The sequence below is a fragment of the Macaca nemestrina genome, chromosome 14 (assembly GCF_043159975.1).
Source record: "Macaca nemestrina isolate mMacNem1 chromosome 14, mMacNem.hap1, whole genome shotgun sequence".
In the NCBI taxonomy this organism is placed as follows: domain Eukaryota; kingdom Metazoa; phylum Chordata; class Mammalia; order Primates; family Cercopithecidae; genus Macaca; species Macaca nemestrina.
The window spans coordinates 969,080-988,168 of NC_092138.1; the positions used below are offsets into that span (position 1 = coordinate 969,080).

General features: G+C 48.5%; 1 protein-coding gene and 1 long non-coding RNA gene across 11 annotated transcripts in view; one reads left to right on the forward strand and one right to left on the reverse strand.

The window, feature by feature from the left end:
- LOC105498937 (patched 1) overlaps positions 1–19,089 on the reverse strand; it is a 75,811-nt gene that overhangs the window by 6,493 nt on the left and 50,229 nt on the right. For 7 of the 9 annotated variants that reach the window (XM_071077433.1, XM_071077439.1, XM_011771311.2 and 4 more), the window contains 6 exons: positions 17,605–17,914; positions 12,379–12,521; positions 10,145–10,328; positions 8,560–8,840; positions 6,918–7,055; positions 3,823–3,965 (listed from right to left, as the gene is read on the reverse strand). In XM_071077433.1, the coding sequence (XP_070933534.1) occupies positions 3,823–3,965; positions 6,918–7,055; positions 8,560–8,840; positions 10,145–10,328; positions 12,379–12,521; positions 17,605–17,914 (1,199 nt within the window). Of the gene's footprint in view, positions 1–150; positions 167–3,822; positions 3,966–6,917; positions 7,056–8,559; positions 8,841–10,144; positions 10,329–12,378; positions 12,522–17,604; positions 17,915–19,089 lie in introns of all 9 variants that reach the window. The other 2 variants (XM_071077438.1, XM_071077432.1) reach the window with 2 other exon arrangements.
- Positions 12,840–18,075, forward strand: LOC105498934 (uncharacterized). 2 transcript variants are annotated; one of them, XR_011612265.1, is made up of 4 exons: positions 12,840–12,980; positions 17,386–17,459; positions 17,537–17,709; positions 17,821–18,075. It is a non-coding gene; the product is annotated as an uncharacterized lncRNA (long non-coding RNA). The 2 variants fall into 2 exon arrangements; XR_011612264.1 differs by having other exon boundaries at positions 12,843–12,980; positions 17,419–17,459.

Consider the following 19,089-nt stretch of genomic DNA (forward strand, 5'->3'; position numbering starts at 1 on the left):
CTGTGACAGGGTGGATCGCGCCACCCTCCGTGTGCCCGACACAGCAGCATGGCAACGCCAGAAATGACCAAAACCCACCCGCTGAAGAGGCTGTTATCCAACCGCAGTTCACATTCAACACAAGGTGAGCTTTTGCTTTTGTTTCTTTACCTTATGGCTTTGAGGACTACATTCCACAACCCAGAGTGTTAGTTCATGAAGGGAAGAAAAAAAAATCAGTTTGTTAATTTGCTGAACTCTGATGGCATGTAATGTTATTTATGAATGTGTTACACAAACACAAAAATATGGAATGCGACCTGAATGGCTGGGCAGACTGAAAGCACAAACACAATGCCGAGGGGCCCCGCTCATGAAAACCCAGCAGAAGCAAACAAATGAAGTGAAGGGTGTAGAATTTAAACAATTTAGCCCAGGAGGAAAAGCAGCCCCCTTCTGCAGGCTGCTAATCCACTGTGAAATGCTTCTGCATCTTACGGCAGAATCTCTAATTAAGTCTCTAGCATATCAGGTAAGGCTTTCCCTGGGCTTTCATTAATCACAACTTTCTGCCTAGAATTCTGTGAGTTCCAGTTTTACCAAATAGCTCCAATTGCAACCTTTTTAGAACACAGGAACCAGCTTTCTGCAAAGAAAAGGCTGCCCAATCTGTGGGAGCCGGGGCATTGTGCTGGGCGAGGGCGCTCCACAATGGCGGGGCTGCTCTGCCGGCCAATCTTTTGTTGAACAATTTAGCATCTCTGAATACTCTTGTTTTGCGTCAGCCAATTCAAACATAAAGGCCGCAGCACCATGGCAGAGGAGAAGAGTGCACAAGTAGTTCTGCTTTCCCACCATTGAGGGCTAAGGTCTGGAATCCTTCATGAATACCAAGGTAAACCTGTCAGCCAGGGACAGCCGCTGGCGGACACTCTGCACGGCTGGAGGGCACGGACTCCACGCAGGGATGCGTTTCTGGAACTAATGATTTCTGGGGCAACTCGGATGGAAGTGGGCTGGGGTGGGGGAGAGAATCAGGATGTTCTGGGAAGAGGGAAGGCAAGATATCTATCTGTTAATGGTCCTCTGGTTCATTAAATTAAACAGGCAACCAGTGCTGCCGTGTCTATATATGTTTTGACATCAGATGAAAGGAGAGAGAATCCCTGCAAAAATACAAACACCTCGCAGCTATTGTAAACACTCAAAACTTCTGAACTGCATTAGTAAAAGCCAAGCAGCCAGTGTCTTGGTCTAATGTAAACTGCTGGAACTTTCGGCTGGGGCACGTATCAGCAGCCACATTAAGACATTTGCATCCCATCCATCTAGCTGAAGCATAAACAGGCCAATTAGGTTTCTGACGGCTCAGCATATACAGTGTCTGCTCATGTATTTGACCTTGGTGAGGCCTTCATCAGGTTAATCCATCCCGTTCTAGAAAATGGGACGCCCTTTTAAGTGCTTGAAAGAGGAACCCTGATATTTCTGGGCGGGAACAACCCCGGGTGACAGGAGAGTGCTGGGATTCTGGCTGCCAGGTTTCCAGCTGGGGGCTCTAATTCAGGCTCAGTTTCCTCATTCAGCGTCCCCCACAAGGCTGAGTGAGACCCCCCTGTAAACTCATGAGACCACAGCACACCGTGCATTTCCCCTGGTTTTGCCTGTGAACTCGTCTCTGCCCCCAAAAGACCTTAAGCTACACAGAGGGATATGGGGGGTCCCCATTATTTGCTGTTGTGCAAATGGCACTTACGAGGTGCTTGTTATATTTGTGTTTTTTTTTTTTTTTTTTTTTTTTTGAGAAAGAGTCTCGCTTAGTCGCCCAGGCTGGAGTGCAATGGCGCGATCTCGGCTCACTGCAAGCTCCGCCTCCCGGGTTCACGCCATTCTCCTGCCTCAGCCTCCCGAGTAGCTGGGACTACAGGCGCCCACCACCGCGCCCGGCTAATTTTTTGTATTTTTGGTAGAGACGAGATTTCACCGTGTTAATGAGAATGGTCCTGATCCCCTGAACTCATGATCCGCCGCCTCAGCCTCCCAAAGTGCTGGGATTACAGGCGTGAGCCACCGCGCCCGGCCTGTTACATTTGTGTTAAATGAGAAAGTAAATATGCAGAAGAAACTCTACTTGACATTGGGCTTTTATATCATAGCGATAATACGTCAGTGCCTGAAAAAGTGGATACTAAGAACAAAGGAAAAGCTAAAATCAAACTAAGAACTAAAATAAATAAAACGTAGACCAAAACATTTAACTCAGTTGGGCAACGATCTATTTGGTATTGGCAAACAGGAATTTAGGAACTGGCTTGCTGGCTTAGCAGTAGTTTGTGCTGAGAAGTCTAGCTCCATGGACACTGCAGGGAGGTAGCTGGAGATGCAGACCCAGCCCTCACCCCGCCTCCCGCCCCCTGTCCCCCGAAATCAGCCCTGCACTTAGCCTCAGATGATTCCTCAGCACATCGGTGTGAGAAGCGCAGGTCTACAGCGATCCCACCTCACCATCACTCTACGCAAAAACTGCAACAAGCAAGCTTGGCACTCATTCTAGGAAGGCAGCCTCCACGATGCCAAACCGCCCAGCGGGCTTTGCCACAGGCCAACCCATGGACTCATCTTTCTCCCGTAATAAGACTTTGGCTAAAACTTCTAGTTGAAACCGTCTTCTTTTTACTCGAAGACGAGAAGCCTGTCTCTCTCTCTCTGACGCACACGCCACCTCGCAGCACCGAAGCCAAACAAACCCATCGCTTCTCACAGCTGGTTGTGCCCTGTCACGGTTCCAATCCTGGACTATCTTTTACTTATGGGGGATTCTGGCCTTCGCGCTCCATAAAGCAGCAGGTTCCATCCGAGAGCAGCTCCCTCACAAAGCTATGGAGGCCGCTCAAAACAGCAAGTGGCTTCCTCCTCTGCAGTTCTCAAATTCTTTTCAGAAGGAAAACTCACTGTTCTTTTATACTTCACAAAGTCATATTCTTAATTAAATCAACTGGAAATGACTTGCCTTGAGATCCAAACTAGGCTTAGATTCCCAAGAGTTGACACCAAAGTCCAATGCTGAACGCTTCCTAATTGTGGGGACTCGAATATGAAATCTGGGCACATCATTTTCACTTCTTAGAAGAATAAAGTCAGGTGAAAAATTTAGGTATTGTTAAGCTTTCCTTCCTACAGTTTGAAGGAGAGGGAGCATCGGTCAAATCTGGCATCTCTTTCTACTGATGTTTCTAACCTGAGACACCAGTATCGGGCCACCTATTGGGTGATCCTTTGGCTTCAAGCTGTGGAACTGTCCTTGCTGCCAGGCCCAAACCCTTTATCTTCTGTTTCCAAGATATTCCCCAAGAGAGCTCTAGAGAGAGCCTGTCTTCATACCTCTGAGTATCTCTAAGTTAACAAATTCAAAAGAAAGCAGAGTCACAATGACAAGATGCTGCAATCTACCAGATACAGAAGGATATAAGCAACCAAGATCGCCTGAGTTAATGATAATGATTTTTTTTTTTTTTTTTTTTGAGACGGAGTCTCACTCTGTCACCCAGGCTGGAGAGCAGTGGTGCGATCTCGGCTCATTGCAAGCTCCGCCTCCCGGGTTCAAGTCGTTCTCTGCCTCAGCCTCCCGAGTAGCTGGGATTACAGGTGCGCATCACCACGCCCGGCTAATTTTTGTATTTTGAGATGGGGTTTCACCATCTTGGCCAGGCTGATCTTGAACTCCTGACCTTGTGATCTACCTGCCTCGACCTCCCAAAGTGCTAGGATTACAGACATGAGCCACTGCACCCGGCCCAATAACAATGATTTTTAAAACATGTCTCCTTGCACACGCCTGCTTACCTGACGATGAAGTCGAACTCAGATCCCGCAAGCATCAGCACTCCCAGGAGAGTGGACACGGCGCCGTCCAGGACGGGCGCAAACATGTGCTCCAGGGCAAGCACAGCCCTGCGGTTCTTGTCACCGATGGCTGTCAGAAAGGCCTGTGCAAGGAGGATGTTCACAAGATCAGGTTCCTGGACTTCATATGGTAAGTGCTCAGCTCTGTTCTAAATGCTACAAGCGCTCAGAACTGCTCACACCTTGCTGTTTCAGCTGCTGGAACGTGTGGTCAGAAAAGCTCAACTAGCTGCATCTAGACTTAAACTAAGACGACCTCTTCACGACACTGGGTCATATTTGGTGTTGACATAAATCTTGAACACAATAAAACCAAAACTATATAAAATGGACAGAAATGTCCCCTTCTTTTCACTGCTACTCACCCCTAAGTTTCCCCTGCTTAAATGATCTCACCCCACTCACAGGTGAGACCTCCAATTCCCACAGCAACAGGATCCTGGCTAATGCACTGGATGGCCAAGAGCTTAGCTCAGCGTCCCAAGTCATTGGGTGCTACACACACGTCCTCACGATTATGCAGAGGTGAGACCTTCTGTCGCTGTTTCAGGCTGTGTTTGTAGTACATCTAAGCACTATGAGAGTATTGCAAGAAATACACAGGACTGTACATTTGAATCAAGCCCTTTCGAATGCTGTGTGGACACATCCCTGTCTCTCCTGCAGTCCTAAAGCTCTTCCAGGCCAGGAATGCTGTTGATACTTAATGGGAACTTTGCAGAGTAAATTCTGGAAGATGAGACTGTTGGCCTGAACGTGTGACCCCTGCAGGGAGTGTTAAGCCTGGCACAAGCTCTCTCTGAAGTTCAGGCTGTTCAGGGTTACGCCAAGAGGAGAGCGCTGGGTGTCTTTGGCAGGATGCGTTTCTACGCCTTACCTACCCGCAGAAGGACTGAGACGGTCGTTCTCCCTAACAGATGCAAAAATACCAATATACAAAGGTGTGCTAAGAGTTTTCATACTTTTCTCTCAAGCAGGTTCTACTCTTTCAGAGCTGGTAAAGACGTTAGGGTCAGTATGGCTGCCTTCGGCTCCTGGCAGAAGGCACCAGCGGGGTTTTTAGCCATGCTGCCTTACGTCGTATTTGGGCCACGAGGCCATAAGGGCCACGTCGTGATGACCCCGTCACACGCTGCTTCTGTGTTACCAAGACAGCAAATGAACGGGAACCCACCGATTTCCCGAAGACATCCGTGGAAGAAGAAACTTCTTCACAGCCTTATTCCACCATTTTACAAACCTCAAAAGAGCAGTGACTGGCAACTCTAAATGCAGTTTCACACGGAGGATGAGAATACTGAAAATGGCTTGGACTCGAGGTCCTGGAGTTTAGAGACTGTAGTGAGCATTTCCATGGTAAAAATCTGCTCTGGAGAACTGTTTGCCATGCTAGCTTCCAAAAAAGGTGGTTTCCATTTGCATCAGAATAAAATAACTTGTGGATTCTTTTTTTTTTTTTTTTTTTTTGAGACGGAGTCTCGCTCTGTCACCCAGACTGGAGTGCAGTGGCCGGATCTCAGCTCACTGCAAGCTCCGCCTCCCGGGTTCATGCCGTTCTCCTGCCTCAGCCTCCCGAGTAGCTGGGACTACAGGCGCCCACCACCTCGCCCGGCTAGTTTTTTGTATTTTTAGTCGAGACGGGGTTTCACCGTATTAGCCAGGATGGTCTCGATCTCCTGACCTCGTGATCCGCCCGTCTCGGCCTCCCAAAGTGCTGGGATTACAGGCTTGAGCCACCGCGCCCGGCCAACTTGTGGATTCTTAACTCACGTGCAAATTTATCTCCCTTTTGAAGAACTGTATTAGAATTATGGGTTTTCTAAACTCTAGGCTGGCACTCTTCTTTTTTAAAAAATAGTCCCTCCTCCCAGCTCAAAGGAAGAAAATAATTTGAGCAGGCTCAAAATTTGGAGAATATTGTTTCTGTATTATTGGCTTTTTATGATACACTGTAAAAAAATGGGATAACTTCAACAAAGCGTTCCTTCCAAAACACAAAAGTTTACAATCTCTCAATTGTATCACAATAGCCCTGGAGAGACTGCAGAAGGCACAAGGCTGCGGCCTGTGTGGAGACATGCATGTGCCGTGTGCGGAGCCCAAAGGGAACCCACGCTGGAGACTGCAAAAGCAATGGCGGAAGTGACTCGGTCCAAGCCCAGCGCTGGCTCCCTAGCTAGGGTATTTCGCACCTCGGTATTTAATAGGTGAACGCATTTATTTATTGAATGCCTACTGATAACCCCAAATTCTTAGGCTCTAATCTGCAGATGGAACATAATTTACACAGTTGTGAGGTTTTGGATAATTCTTTCATAAAAGTATACGACAGATTTATCTCTTGGGCTAAAGATTCCTTCTGAAGTTTAATTACCTCCAACAAAGCATTCACAGGGCAAGGCATAGAAAAAGAGAGGGGAAAAAATGTCTGTTGAAAGCAACACTGGTTCTCTTACTTTCTGCTGTCGTGAATGCAGAGGCTGGGAGGTCTGAGGAGCTGGGTGGGCTTAGGGAGAAGAGCCAGTTCCCCGGGGCTGAACAATGGAGCCTCCACTCCTAAGCCCGAGGGTACTTCCTTGGCTGCCAGCTCACCTCACCCTCAATGATGCCATCCCCAAGCCTGTGAGCATGGTCTCATTTTATCCCCACTGTTCCTGTTGTTTTTAAAACTCTGTGTATGCCCACCCACACACTCACCGCATCATCTGCCTTACGAACAAACGTCACAATGTCAGGAATCATGGGGGTATAACGACAGTCAACGTCAGGTGAGCACGGCCCTTCCAGGCCTACTCCCACACACCAACCCTGCACTGCCTACGGCTGACAGGGCCCACTGCCATGTACCTTCCGCACCCCTCTCCTCAGCCTCCCTCGAGGGAAAGGAATCCAGAAACCTCACAGACTCTCCTAGGGGGCCCCTGTGCCCGGAGGCCTCTTCGCTGCCATGCACAGGGAGAATGCCAAGGTTCCCACTTGGAAACAAACAGAGCCGTTGTTTTTCACAAAGTTTCTGCTTCAAACGTCTCCCATACCAAAGCAACGTGAACGGTGAACTCCACTCCTATGCCAACAGACGCGATCAGGATGACCACGGGCACGGCGCTGAGCTTGATTCCGATGAGGCCCATCATGCCAAAGAGCTCGACCGTCATCAGTGCCAGGACCATCACCTGGAGTGGGGCACACAGTGGTCAGTGGGCGGGCAGGTCACCCTCCGGGGCTGCCCACAAGGGAGGCCGCCAGAGGGCTAAGGTGTCCTCGGTTCAGATCAAAACAATGAACGGACTGACTTGCTTTAACTCTGGACACCACCTTTACTGCCTAATTCATCTTCCTGCTTTGAAGGGAGACAGCAAAAAACATACAGAACGACTCCACCGCAGCAATCCATGAGGAATTACACAAGCACCACTCAGCTACGAATGTCACCTAGATTACAACAAGATCCATCTCTCCTTCTCTTGGGTCTCAGCCGTCAGAAACCATCCGTGAACCCATCATTAAGTATTTGGTTGCCTCACTCTCCGTTCTAAAGAAAGCGGATGGGACGAGGTGAATACAAGTTCTTGCAGGTCAAAGGAGTTTTGCTTTTGGGGGCGAACCTGCAGGGTAAGTGAAGACGATCTGGGGCCAGGTAAGCGGGGAGGTCGTCGTCAGCTGACACGTGTCAGGTTACAGGACCCCTGCACTTTGAAGAGCTGGGGACAGCTGGGGTGGACTGAGCCAATTGCCAAATCCAAGGAAAAGCTTCTTGCCTTTCATCTTCCTTGTAAAAATTTGTGGGGAAATGGAAATGAAATCTGTGAGTTAGATTTGGGGTTTCTTGGTCCAAAGGGGAGAAGATACAAATAAACAACAAGTTACCCAGATGGAAGAGAAGGAGAAAAATGATCTTTCTTTTCTGGGGGTGGGCGGTGGGCAGCGGTGGAGGGAGGGGAAGGAATGATGAAAGATGGACAACATCAATTGCTAAGTGCCATGAAAACTCTCACAGACTAAACATTTACCTTTTAACATACCTGCTGCAGACTCAGGGTGCAGACACAAAATCTGGCCTCTGTTTTTATAATTTTGGCATTTTAAAGGCTACACCACAGTTCACAGAATTTAAACACTGCCACGGTTTTATTGGACTTTACATGAAACTTACATCAAATCTGAGAGTATTTTGGAGAAGGGATGCCAAAAAACAGGCTCGTAATATTAGTTTATCATTTTCCCCCAGGACTTAAAACACACAAAATCATTTTCTCCATATGTCACTGTCCTAACTTCTCTGATCGTCCCCCCATGTTAAATGTAGAAGAACCTGCTGTTATTATTAGGCCTGGATGAGGTCACAGAATGACACTTTTCAATTAAAGAAAAAATGAGCTAGGCTTTGAGTGTTTTGATTTAATACATGCTCAGAGTTGGGATGGAAAGTGTGCTTTAAAAAGTCCCCTATCTTTCCACAAAAATCTTCAAGCTACGGGGGAGAGGACCTAAGAATGAGGCCATTAGAGGTTCCACCTTAACCATGGCCCTCACCACCTCTAGTAGAATAAACATATTACGGATGATGCAAGCTATACCCTCCTCCAGAGGCCCAGACATAAACCTAACTTCCCGGCTGCAGAAAGAGCTATGCTGAAAGGAATCTGACTTCCACAAAGCCCCTTATAATACACTCACAATGATCCCGGCCGTCCAGGGGTTCAGAAGGAAGACGGCGCACACGAGGAACGTGCAGGCCAGCACCACGCTGATGAACAGCAGCAGCCAGTGGCGGAGGCCGATGTACTGCTCCCAGAAGAGGAAGGGGTAGCCGTTGGGGTAACTGGACAGCCCCAGGCTCGTGTAGTTGCTGCAGATGGTCCTGACTTTTTCAATCGCCTCCACAAAGTCTGAGGTGTCCCGCAAGCCGTTGAGGTAGAAAGGGAACTGGGCATACTCGATGGGCTCTGCTGCCGGGACTGGACAGAGAAGGGCACAGGTTGGGAGCAGCCCAGGGGAGAGAAGTATCACAGTTTCAATGGAAAGAGAGAAGAACTTTGCATGAAAGCTTACTGACTGCTCTTCCACATGATACAAAGGACAAACAATGCTGATCACAGCCTCCAGGCCTTTACGATCTTCCCATTTGGTTTAAAAACGTTTAACTCTGTGATCTGTGTATTTTTTACCATTCAATTTTAATCTTCCAGCAGTCATTCTTTCTGAGGGGTCTAAAAACACCAGGCTTACATTCTGGGAACATTTTTTGTTCTCTTGACACACATGAAAATACCAAGTTCACGCAGTTTGATTCAATCACCTCCAAGAGCAAAATAACTCGAGAGTCCTGCTTTCCTGAGAAAAATGCTTAACTTATCCTTTTAGTGACTGAACAAACCTAAACCTTGTATGCTTCTTTTCTAATGCAATGCTAAGTCTTCAGCAACAGGGGAAGAAATCCTTACACAACAAGCATTTAGTTACTGCCGTTGTGTGTTCCAGACCCTCTGGGGTCATTCAGTTGACTTGCTAAACATGATTTGCCCTATTATAATCTCAACTATAAATTTTCATTAAGACAAGCCTTGGCTGCCTGCCACAGGGCTCTGGGGTTTAGATCCCGGGAAGCACTACTCGCTGAGTCTCCAGCCATGTTTGCAAGGGGACCCGTCTTCTCTCTCACATCCTCCCTTGGCCCGGTATCCAAAGCATACGCTACTAGTATCTCCACCAGAAACGCAAATGAAATCCACACAGAACCACCTTTCAAACTCTGGGCTGAGAGGTGAAAGGAAGAGGACACTGTTGTATACAGACTTCTCCGCTCTGGTTTAAACAGCTTTGACAGAGTGCAGGTGCTTGGTGGCTTATAGGAATGACCCGATGTGCCAAAAATCCCTTCAACACCAGAGTTGACAAAGTGAAGATAAACATATAATCCTCAGCGATAAAACTCTGCAATAGTAAAATAACACTCAACCTGGAGGCGTCCCCGGTGTTCACAGGGAACAGCTGGCATGCGAGAGCAGTGCCTAATGAGCGTCTTAGCATTGAAGCTACGCACGGAGACGAGACGCTTACTTCCCAACGTGATAGAGTGTGGGGCTGTATCCCATTACACATCCTTGTCTGTCTCCCGGAGTTTTAAACGAGAAGAAATTGATTGTTCTGTTTACACTTTTGAACCCTGGGTAGTGTCAACGGACGAAGGCTGTGGTGAGTTTGGAGAAGCAGGGAAGGCACCTCTGTCGGCTCCCAGCGCCCCCGATAAAACACTACTTACTTCTCAGCCTTGTCTCAGGCATGTAGTCGGCTTTGTCGTGGACCCATTCCGGTCGGTGCGGCCGGATGTTGGCCTGGGAGGCAGCGTACGCGACAGGGTCATTGCTGACCCAAGCCGTCAGGTAGATGTAGAAAGCGCTGGGATTAATGATGCCATCTGCGTCCACCAGACGCTGTTTAGTCAACTACAAAAACGGGAAGAACAGAGGCCTTTGAGAATGGGGTTGGGGGTAAACACACTTCTGCCTTGAGAGCACAGAAGCCGAGCTTCGCACCAGCATCACAACAAAGGATAGAATGCCCACTGTTGAAAGTGTCGAAAATCCCATCAGAACACCTTTGATTTCTTTCAATGTGCACTTATCAGAGGATGCAATCATTGGCGTGTTTATAACAAACACAGTTCTGCAGATGGCCCAGGAATTGGCTGAACCAATTAAATCTGAACGCTAAAAGACCGTCTGCAGCCAAGGCAGAGAATGAACAATCTGGAGAAACATATTTATAGGAGGGGAAGGGGGAGAAACCTGGCAAGAACCCCCATGCACGCCTGTGAGCAGTTAACCTCTGTTGTTAACACTGAAGGAAATGCCACCCAGTAAATGGAGGAGAGCTATAAAAACAAAACAACATCTGTATAAATTTTGCTAACACTAGCCTCCTATGACCTGTGGATTCAAAAAATGCCCAGTGCCAGAAAGTGCAAGGGACGAGTGTACACCCTCAGCCTCGTGGGGCGATCTCGTTCCCGGAGGTCGCTGGACTCGGCAGGCCGCGTCGTCTGCGTGGCCAAATGTGCTCCCTCTGCAGGAGGGCTTGTGGGCTGAGGTGGGGAGCTCTGTGGGACTCGGTATGTGTATGTATATTTTATACACATAGAAAAGTTCTGTTTCCTGTTTATTTTAGATTCGGGCCTCGTTCCTCACTTTGGGTCTTTTTAAAACGAAATGAAAAACACCAGTGACAGCAGCTCCCAGAGAAGGAGTGAAGGAAAAAGGAGCAGGGAGAGAGTGAGAGAAATGGACTTCGGGAATCTGGATTCAATTAATCCACAGGATATGTAACAACTGTACGTCCTCAACACATCCCTGGAATCACACAGTGCAGCCCGTGGCCTCCGTGCATGAGGCACGCCTTTCTCCCTCCCAGGAGGAGGAGATGATATCTGGGGGCCCGGCCCAATCCCATTTGTCCCACAGTGTCCCTGGTCCCTTGCCCAGCCCCGCTGCCTGGGCACCTCCCTGGTGTCTCTGAGGCAGACTCCTCTGCCCGCATCCTTGGGAAACGTGACGGTCTGCTGCCTGCTGCTGTGAGCTCGGAGTTTCACACTCCCTAACAACTCTGAACAATGTACTTTGTAAATCTGTCACCTTGAACGCCAGCAAAAAAGGGGAGACGATAAACAGAGCTGCTGAGAAGATCATTAGTATGACGGTTTTCTGCCTGAAGGTGAAGCAAGCAAGCTACAAAGAGCCGAGGGAAGAGGCTCTGAGGAAGCTGAAGCAGCCCTAGCCCGGGCCCCGTGCAACGGGAAGAGTCCAGACACACTCCTGAACATACTTGCGGAACCAAAAGGGGTATGCTGGAAACCAAAGGGCAGGAAGAAGATGCAGACACAGGTGGAGAATATGATTCCCAAACAGACAGTTATTACCGCAGGAGTGAGCAGAATGGCGCGGCCACTCGGATTCCAAGGGTACACGTTTCTGTTTGCTTCACTCATCACAGAGCGATCTGTCTACTCCTGGGGCCAGGGCCACCCAGAGATCTCAAATTTAACAAACCCTCCTATCCTGCTATCACCTCTCCAATCTCCTAACCCACCCACCTACCCCAAATTCTGCTCATCCAAATGACCGCTACCCAAGAAACCCATCTTTCCAAGCCTGAATACCATGAAGGCCAACATGGTACCGAGTCCTGGAACTGAAAGGACCACACGCTGCTGCCCTTCCAACACTGGAAAGAGCCTGCACTCTCTCGGCTGCACTTCGTTCTGACCACTGCTCTGGCGGCAGGAACACCCCGCCCCATCTGACAGATGAGGAAAGCGAGGCGCCCTGGCTGGCCTGAGGTCACGCAATCCGCTGGCGGGAGGAGGTGAAGCAGAGTGACCCAGTGTTCCTTCTACCAGCTCCCGGTGCCTCAGGTCTCCAGGGAGCACAGGGTGGGGTCACACGCTGTGAAGCGGCCTCCACCAGGGCACGCGCCCTCGGTGCGCAGCAGCTGCGGTACCTGGCTGATGTCGACGGGCTTATCGCGGCTGCCGGTTTGCACCAGGAGTTTGTAGGCAAGGACTCCATCGTCCGATCCGTTCTTGTAATTGTTCGGCATGATTTTCCCGGTTTCCCAGTCACTGTCAAATGCATCCTGAAGTCCTAGAAACGGCAAACGATTGTGACGCGTTATAACTCGCAGCCGGAAGGACAGCGGGGCGGGCGGAGGAGGGAGGCGAGGAGAGGGAGCAGGGCAGGGGCTCGCAGGCGCCCATCAGAAACACGCCCTCTGTTCCTCATCCACTTTGACTGACAGCACTGGACTTTCATGAATGAACCGCAGCCACTGCTGAAAACGGGGAAGGAGATGATCTGTTTCTGTGAAACAAACACTCCTATTTTACCTGAAGGAAAACGGCTCTCCTCCTTTCGCCCCGTGACAATTACACACGGCGGCAGGAGCGCGGCGGAAACATACCCACCAGGGTCATTCCCCGCTTCGTGCCACTCGGGGTGCTAAGTCACGGGTTCTTCAGCACACCCAGAGATTCCACGCGGAGGGGAAAAGCATACTCCAACTCCCAACTTCAAACAGCAGCTCAGCTGCTTCTGGAGCCCAGGGTGAGCGAACACGATTCTGTCAATTTGTTCCATCTGTTCGACTTGTGGAGCTAACACAAGCTGTGGGATCCGCTGCCAGGTTGTGTAAAGATCACAGCCAACACCTATTCACTCTCGACTGCTCTCTTCCTCTCTGCCACCCTTCCCCGGGAGAGGGGGTGGAGAAGGAAGGGAAGGCGCTCATGTGCGTGCAGGGAAATACCTCACAGGGTAAATTTGGATCCGATTGAGAACAGGAAGCCACAGGCCAATACAAGGAGGCTCTGTGAGAACAGATGACAAACCACAAGCCGGGGAGGGGAGGAAAGAGCTTTCTGGGCCTGGGGGATGGGCGAGCCCGCCAGTCCACCACACACAGCTGCGCTTGGCCTCGGTAATCAAAACCATCATTACAGACCTGACGGTTTGGCTGCAGCTGTAAAGAGATAAGCGTGTTGGAAGAGAAAACAGGGCCCCGGTGACTCGGCCTTAGGGTCTGAGCGCTGGCTGGTGAGCACGCTCTCCGGGACACCCCCACCCCCTCACCCACCCCCGCCCCTCCCAGCCACCTCCCAAGTAGAACTCCCAACCCCAGCAGCTCAGGAAACCACAGCTTTTGAACAAGCTGTACATGTATGGGTTGGACACGGCTAGTAAGAAGGGAGAAGGGTTTATTTCATTTCAGGACATGCCTTGGATGACTTCAAAGGCTTCAAAAAAAAATCTGGTTGCATTAGTGCTCAGAATGGTTAAGCTCTTGGGGTCTGAAGTGGGGGGAGGAGGGGGAGCACAGGCCCCCTTCCGTCTCTCTGAGAAGTGAAACCCTCCTTCTGACACGACTGGCTAGAGGAACAATTTGGGGATGACAGTAACGAAAGGAGGCCATGTCGGGTTGAACGTGGAGGGGAGACAGGACAGGAGACCACCGGGTGGGCCGCGTACCTCTCAGACACACGGTTTTCATAGGGAGGCATGCACACACACAGCACCGAGCAGATGTTATGTTATTACTAAAAGCCCTTTCTTCCTGCTTTTGAAAAAAAGTGAACAGGAGAAGAAAAATTACTGCTCCTCCTTTCCCCTCAAAAAGGGAGACCTCATCTGTTTTCCTCGCCGTAACAGTTTTCATGACGTCACGGCGCGTCCTGGGCTTTAAGCCCCTCTCCCTTAACCGGCTAATCCTGAAGACAGGCTCACGCTTGGTGAGTGTGGGGCAGCGCTGGGCATCACAGCAACCAAGGGACAGCCCCGTTACAGTTAGTCACTCCGGCTTCACACATGGAGGAACTGAGGCTTGGAGAGGGGAGCCTGGAGAAGGCCACGCAGCAGGTGAGCGTTGGACGGAGCTCAAACCCAGGCAGCATGTCAGCAGAGGCAGACGGAGCCACTCACTGGCCTACAGTGCCGGGACACACTGTGGTACCCAAAGATGTGTCAAAGGCAGGAGTAAGACAAGCAGATTCAACTCCAGCATCAACAACATCTGGTGGCAAACAGGGTCCCCAAAATCTGAGGGCGGTTTTACGATATTCACACACAAAGACTTCTGGGACACCCGAGGGTGAAACAAAGGAAGAAAGAACCTATTTGGGGAAGTCAGCCTTGTTGGAAACTGGATTCAACTCAGAATCTACACTGCTGGTCCCTTAGGTGCCATTCACTCTACCAGGGGTTCAAAGATGAATACAAAACAGTGATCGACTTTATGGAACAGTTAAGTTCTTTCCCCATTACTACAGTATTTTCTGATGAATCACCAAAAAGCTCAAGTAACAATGGGCTGGCCTAAGCACATGTACAAGGTACGACCCTGGACACAAAACAAGGGATAAGGTTGGGTTTCCACTGCCCCTTATCCAGTGCTTCATATTCTAACGCACGCACACTCTAGAAAACTGTGACATTTTACTTATTTTACAGCAAATCTTAACATGTCAGCTAGAAGTTCTCCCCTTATGAATACCTTGTGCTAGTAATTATTTTCTAGTGTAAAGTTCTGGCCTAAAGGAGTAACCCCGATTGCCCATTTTCCTTCAGCTATGGAACCCCAGAAGTAAAATGTTAATCACAATTTTCTTTGCATAATCCAGTGTGAAATAAAAAGGAACACATTTGCACAAGATTTGAGGCATGATTTTGATCTGACTCCGCCTTGTTTGCATGTGTTTTAAGATGTGACATGTAGGACAGTTTTGAAATTAACCATTATATAGTTTTAGGAGTAAAACAAATCAAAGATAAACTTTTGGAATGTTGATAAAGACCAATGAGATAACATGGTTTTAACGGGAATTCCATTAAAAACCAATGAGGCTCCCCCCATTTAAAAACCACACAAAAATGTTAGCAAGGAAAGCTGACTCAAGGCTAATTGTTTCCTTGGAGAAAATGTTCAAAGACCACATCAACCACTCAACAGGCCTGAAGAACATGTAGGCAGCAAAGGGCTCCCGGGTCTGGTCATTCTGTGTTGAGTGCTCTAGTGGACCCTGTAAGAGTCAGTCATGGAGTCCCAGGGCTGCCTGGGACCCTGACTGCTCAGCAGCAATGGATCTCACTTGGTCTAGGTGTATGCCGTTCACATAGCAATCAAAACATGATTCCAATGCACCTTAAAAAAGAAATCTCAAGTCCAGCTGCTTTACATCTATAAAGGAAAAAATGTATAGAGATGATCTACAATGCTCTATAAAAAGGTTAACCCCCTGCATGGCCTTAAGACAATCCCCCTTTACCCCCTTCCCAATCCTTGCCTAGCATGCCACACTGAGCCTCCAGAGCAGTGGCCAAAGACACTGAAATACCCTCTACAGTAACCCTCCTCTGCTCAGAGACTGGCAGGGCACAGCAGATCTCTTTGTTATCTGTGGCAAGTTATTTGCATGTCTTTGGTCAATGCAGGGAAAATGAAAAGCAGGGACTCTCTCCACTGTCTCTCTTTTAACTCATTATCCCGAAAACCATTGCTTTCTAAACTAAATGTGAAAAATAAAGCTTGGAACAAATTCACGTTTGTCTCAGGAGGCTGTTAATAGATAATAATCATGGCATGTTCTCTTTACCTTCCTCCAAAAGGAAAGTCAAACTGGGTATACATGTAGGCAGAAAGTTCTGGTAAACACAAGTCAAGGCCAGAAGCTAGCTGTGTGGAACCTCCACCAACCTCAAGTTGTTGACCATTTCCGGCAAACTCTCAGGGAAACTGGCTGCCGAGTCTCTACATACAAGTGTATTGACTTCAGACCAAAAAAGGCACTTACATCTGTGTTTAAACAAGCCTAATTAAGTGGGAAATTAAGACAATCATTTGGATTAATCTAAGCCAAAAAATGTTGGGGGCCATAATGATTTGGTACTCCAGTAAAAGCGTTTTTGCTTGAATTGGGTGGATAATTATCCTGATTCTCTACTTGGCTTTGCATGTGTCAACGCAGAATAAATGAACAGATGTTCTTGGAATCACTGCATACATTTCTATGCAGTCGGTCAGGAGAAAATTTAGACTTTTTTTTTCCCCTCCAGCTGATGAATATTTCCTAGAAACATTTCTAAGAGCAAAGAAACCAATAAAGGCACTTTATTATTTATTTATTTTTTGAGATGGAGTCTTGCTCTTGTCGCCCAGGCTGGAGTGCAATGGTGCAATCTAGGCTCACTGCAACCTCCACCTCCCAGGTTCAAGTGATTCTCCTGCCTCGGTCTCCTGAGCAGCTGGGATTACAGGCACCCACCACCACGCCCAGCTAATTTTTGTATTTTTAGTAGAGATGGGGTTTCACCATGTTGGCCGGGCTGGTCTCGAACTCCTGACCTCAGGTGATCTGCCCACCTTGGCATCCCAAAGTGCTGGGATTTACAGGTGTGAGCCACTGCACCCCACGAAGAAGGGCATTTTAAAGCAGAATTTGATTATTTATAAAATAGTGTGAAATGTGATTAAACATTTATAACTTTACTTCATGTACCAAATCACGAAATGGTCAAAATGAACCTAGCCGTAAAGTATGGAGCCTGGGTAACAGTGTGCAGGTTCGTCAGCTGTAACAAATGCAGCCCCTGCTGCAGGACGTTTATAGTGGGGGGCTGTGTATGGGTGAGGAAGGAGGACATGGGCCATCTCGGCACCTTCTGCTCAATTTTCCTGAAAACCTGAAACTGCTCTAAAAACAAAGTCAATTAGAAATAGACAAATAACTTCTTAAAGGACGGTCAAAATACGGAGTTTAAGACTATGTCCACTGCTTATCTAGCATCTCCTGGTACAGTAAGCTATAATTTGGCAATCAGTCTGGAAATCCCAGCCACACTTTGATTTCACGTGGTCACCAAACTAGCCACCATCTATCCAAGAGGAAAGCACCAGAAGCCTCAGCTCCACCTGTTACATGCTCCCCTTTTTCTAACGTGCATCTGTACCTTCCCACAGAAGCTCGTCTGAATTATCTGCATCATTTTACAGGGAAAACCCAGAGCTGGGAGGCTGCTGCAGAAACAGTCCAGGTAAGACTCTTGAGCAACTCTTACAAGTCCATGAAACACGTCAGTGTTACATTCTCATCTAACACTTTCATAATCAGGACAAAGGAACCTGTTGAAGCTGAACATGCAAAAGAGCAAAAGGACGAAAGCCCTCCCACGGCCTTACCTTGAAGCCAGTCTCTGAAGTAGTGCAGCCACATTTTGGGAAGCTGTTTGTTTTCTTCCAACATGACATACTTCACGTTACTGAAACTCCTGTGAAGGTCGTAAAGTAAGTGCTGGATATTCGGGTAGTCTGCTTTCTGGGTGACTATATACATGTTGTAGAAAGAAAAGTATTTGAACTGTGCAGCAATAAAGTCATATTCTCTGGTTTCCCGAGGTACAATGTCCGTAAGGTCCAGCCCGTCTCTCACTCGGGTAGTCCCATAAAGGCTGACCCCCAGCAAGCCCAGAAAAAGGAAGATCACCACCACCTGGAACAGAAGAGGTACAAGGTCAGACAGATCCCAGGGAGCACCACTGACTCTGCCTGGACAAAGAGAAGCTGTCTAGTTAATACCTTGTTTGCACCACCACACTTGACCTGATTTAGCTTGTAGGGGTTGTTCTCCCATAGAAAAAGTATAAAATCACAGTAATCGCATTTTTGTTATTCATATATATATATATATATTTGTGTGCGTGTGTGTGTGTGTGTGTGAGAGATAGAGTCTTGTGTTGCCCAGGCTAGAGTGCAGTGGTGCCATCTCAGCTCACTGTAACCTCCACCTCCCAGGTTCAAGCAATTCTCGTGCCTCAGCCTCCTGAGTAGCTGAGATTACAGGTGTGCACTACCATGCCTGGCTATTTTTTTTTTTGTATTTTTAGTAGAGATGTGGATTCACCATGTTGGCCAGGCTGGTCTTGAACTCCTGACCTCAGGTGATCCACCTGTCTCGGCCTCCCAAAGTGCTGGGATTGCAGGCGTGAGCCACCACGCCCAGCCTTGTTTTGTTATTTATCTGAGTTGGGATCTCACTCTGTTTCCCAGGATGGAGTGCAGTGGCATGATCAGGGTTCACTGTTGCCTCCAACTCCTGGGCTCAAGTGATCCTCCTGTCTCAGCTGCCCAAGTAGCTAGGACTACAGGTACACAGCACCATGCCTTTTTTTTTCTCTCTCTCTCTTTTGAGACAGGGTCTTACCCTCTCACCCAGGCTGGAATGAAGTGGTGCCATCAGGGTTCACTGTAGCCTTGAATCCCCGGGCTCAGTGATCTTCCCACCTCAGCCTCCTAAGCAGCTGGGACTATAGGCACAGCACCATGCCCTGGCAATTTTTTGTAGAGATGGAGTTTCACCACGTTGCCTGGGCTGGTCTCGAACTCCTGGGTTCAAGCAATCCGCTGGCCTTGGCCTCCGAGAATGCTGGGATTAGGGGCGTGAGCCACACCTGTCCCTGGCTAATTTTTAAAATATTTTGTAAAGACAGGGTCGTCCTTTGTTGCCCAAGGCTGTTCTCGAACTCCTGGCTCAAGCAATCCTCCCACCTCAGCCTCCCAAAGCGCTGGGATAACAGGCATGAGCCACCGCACCTGGCAATAATCACATTTTTAAACAACCTCATTCATAAAAAGATTCGCTGCATGGTGGTTCACTCCCACGGAAGA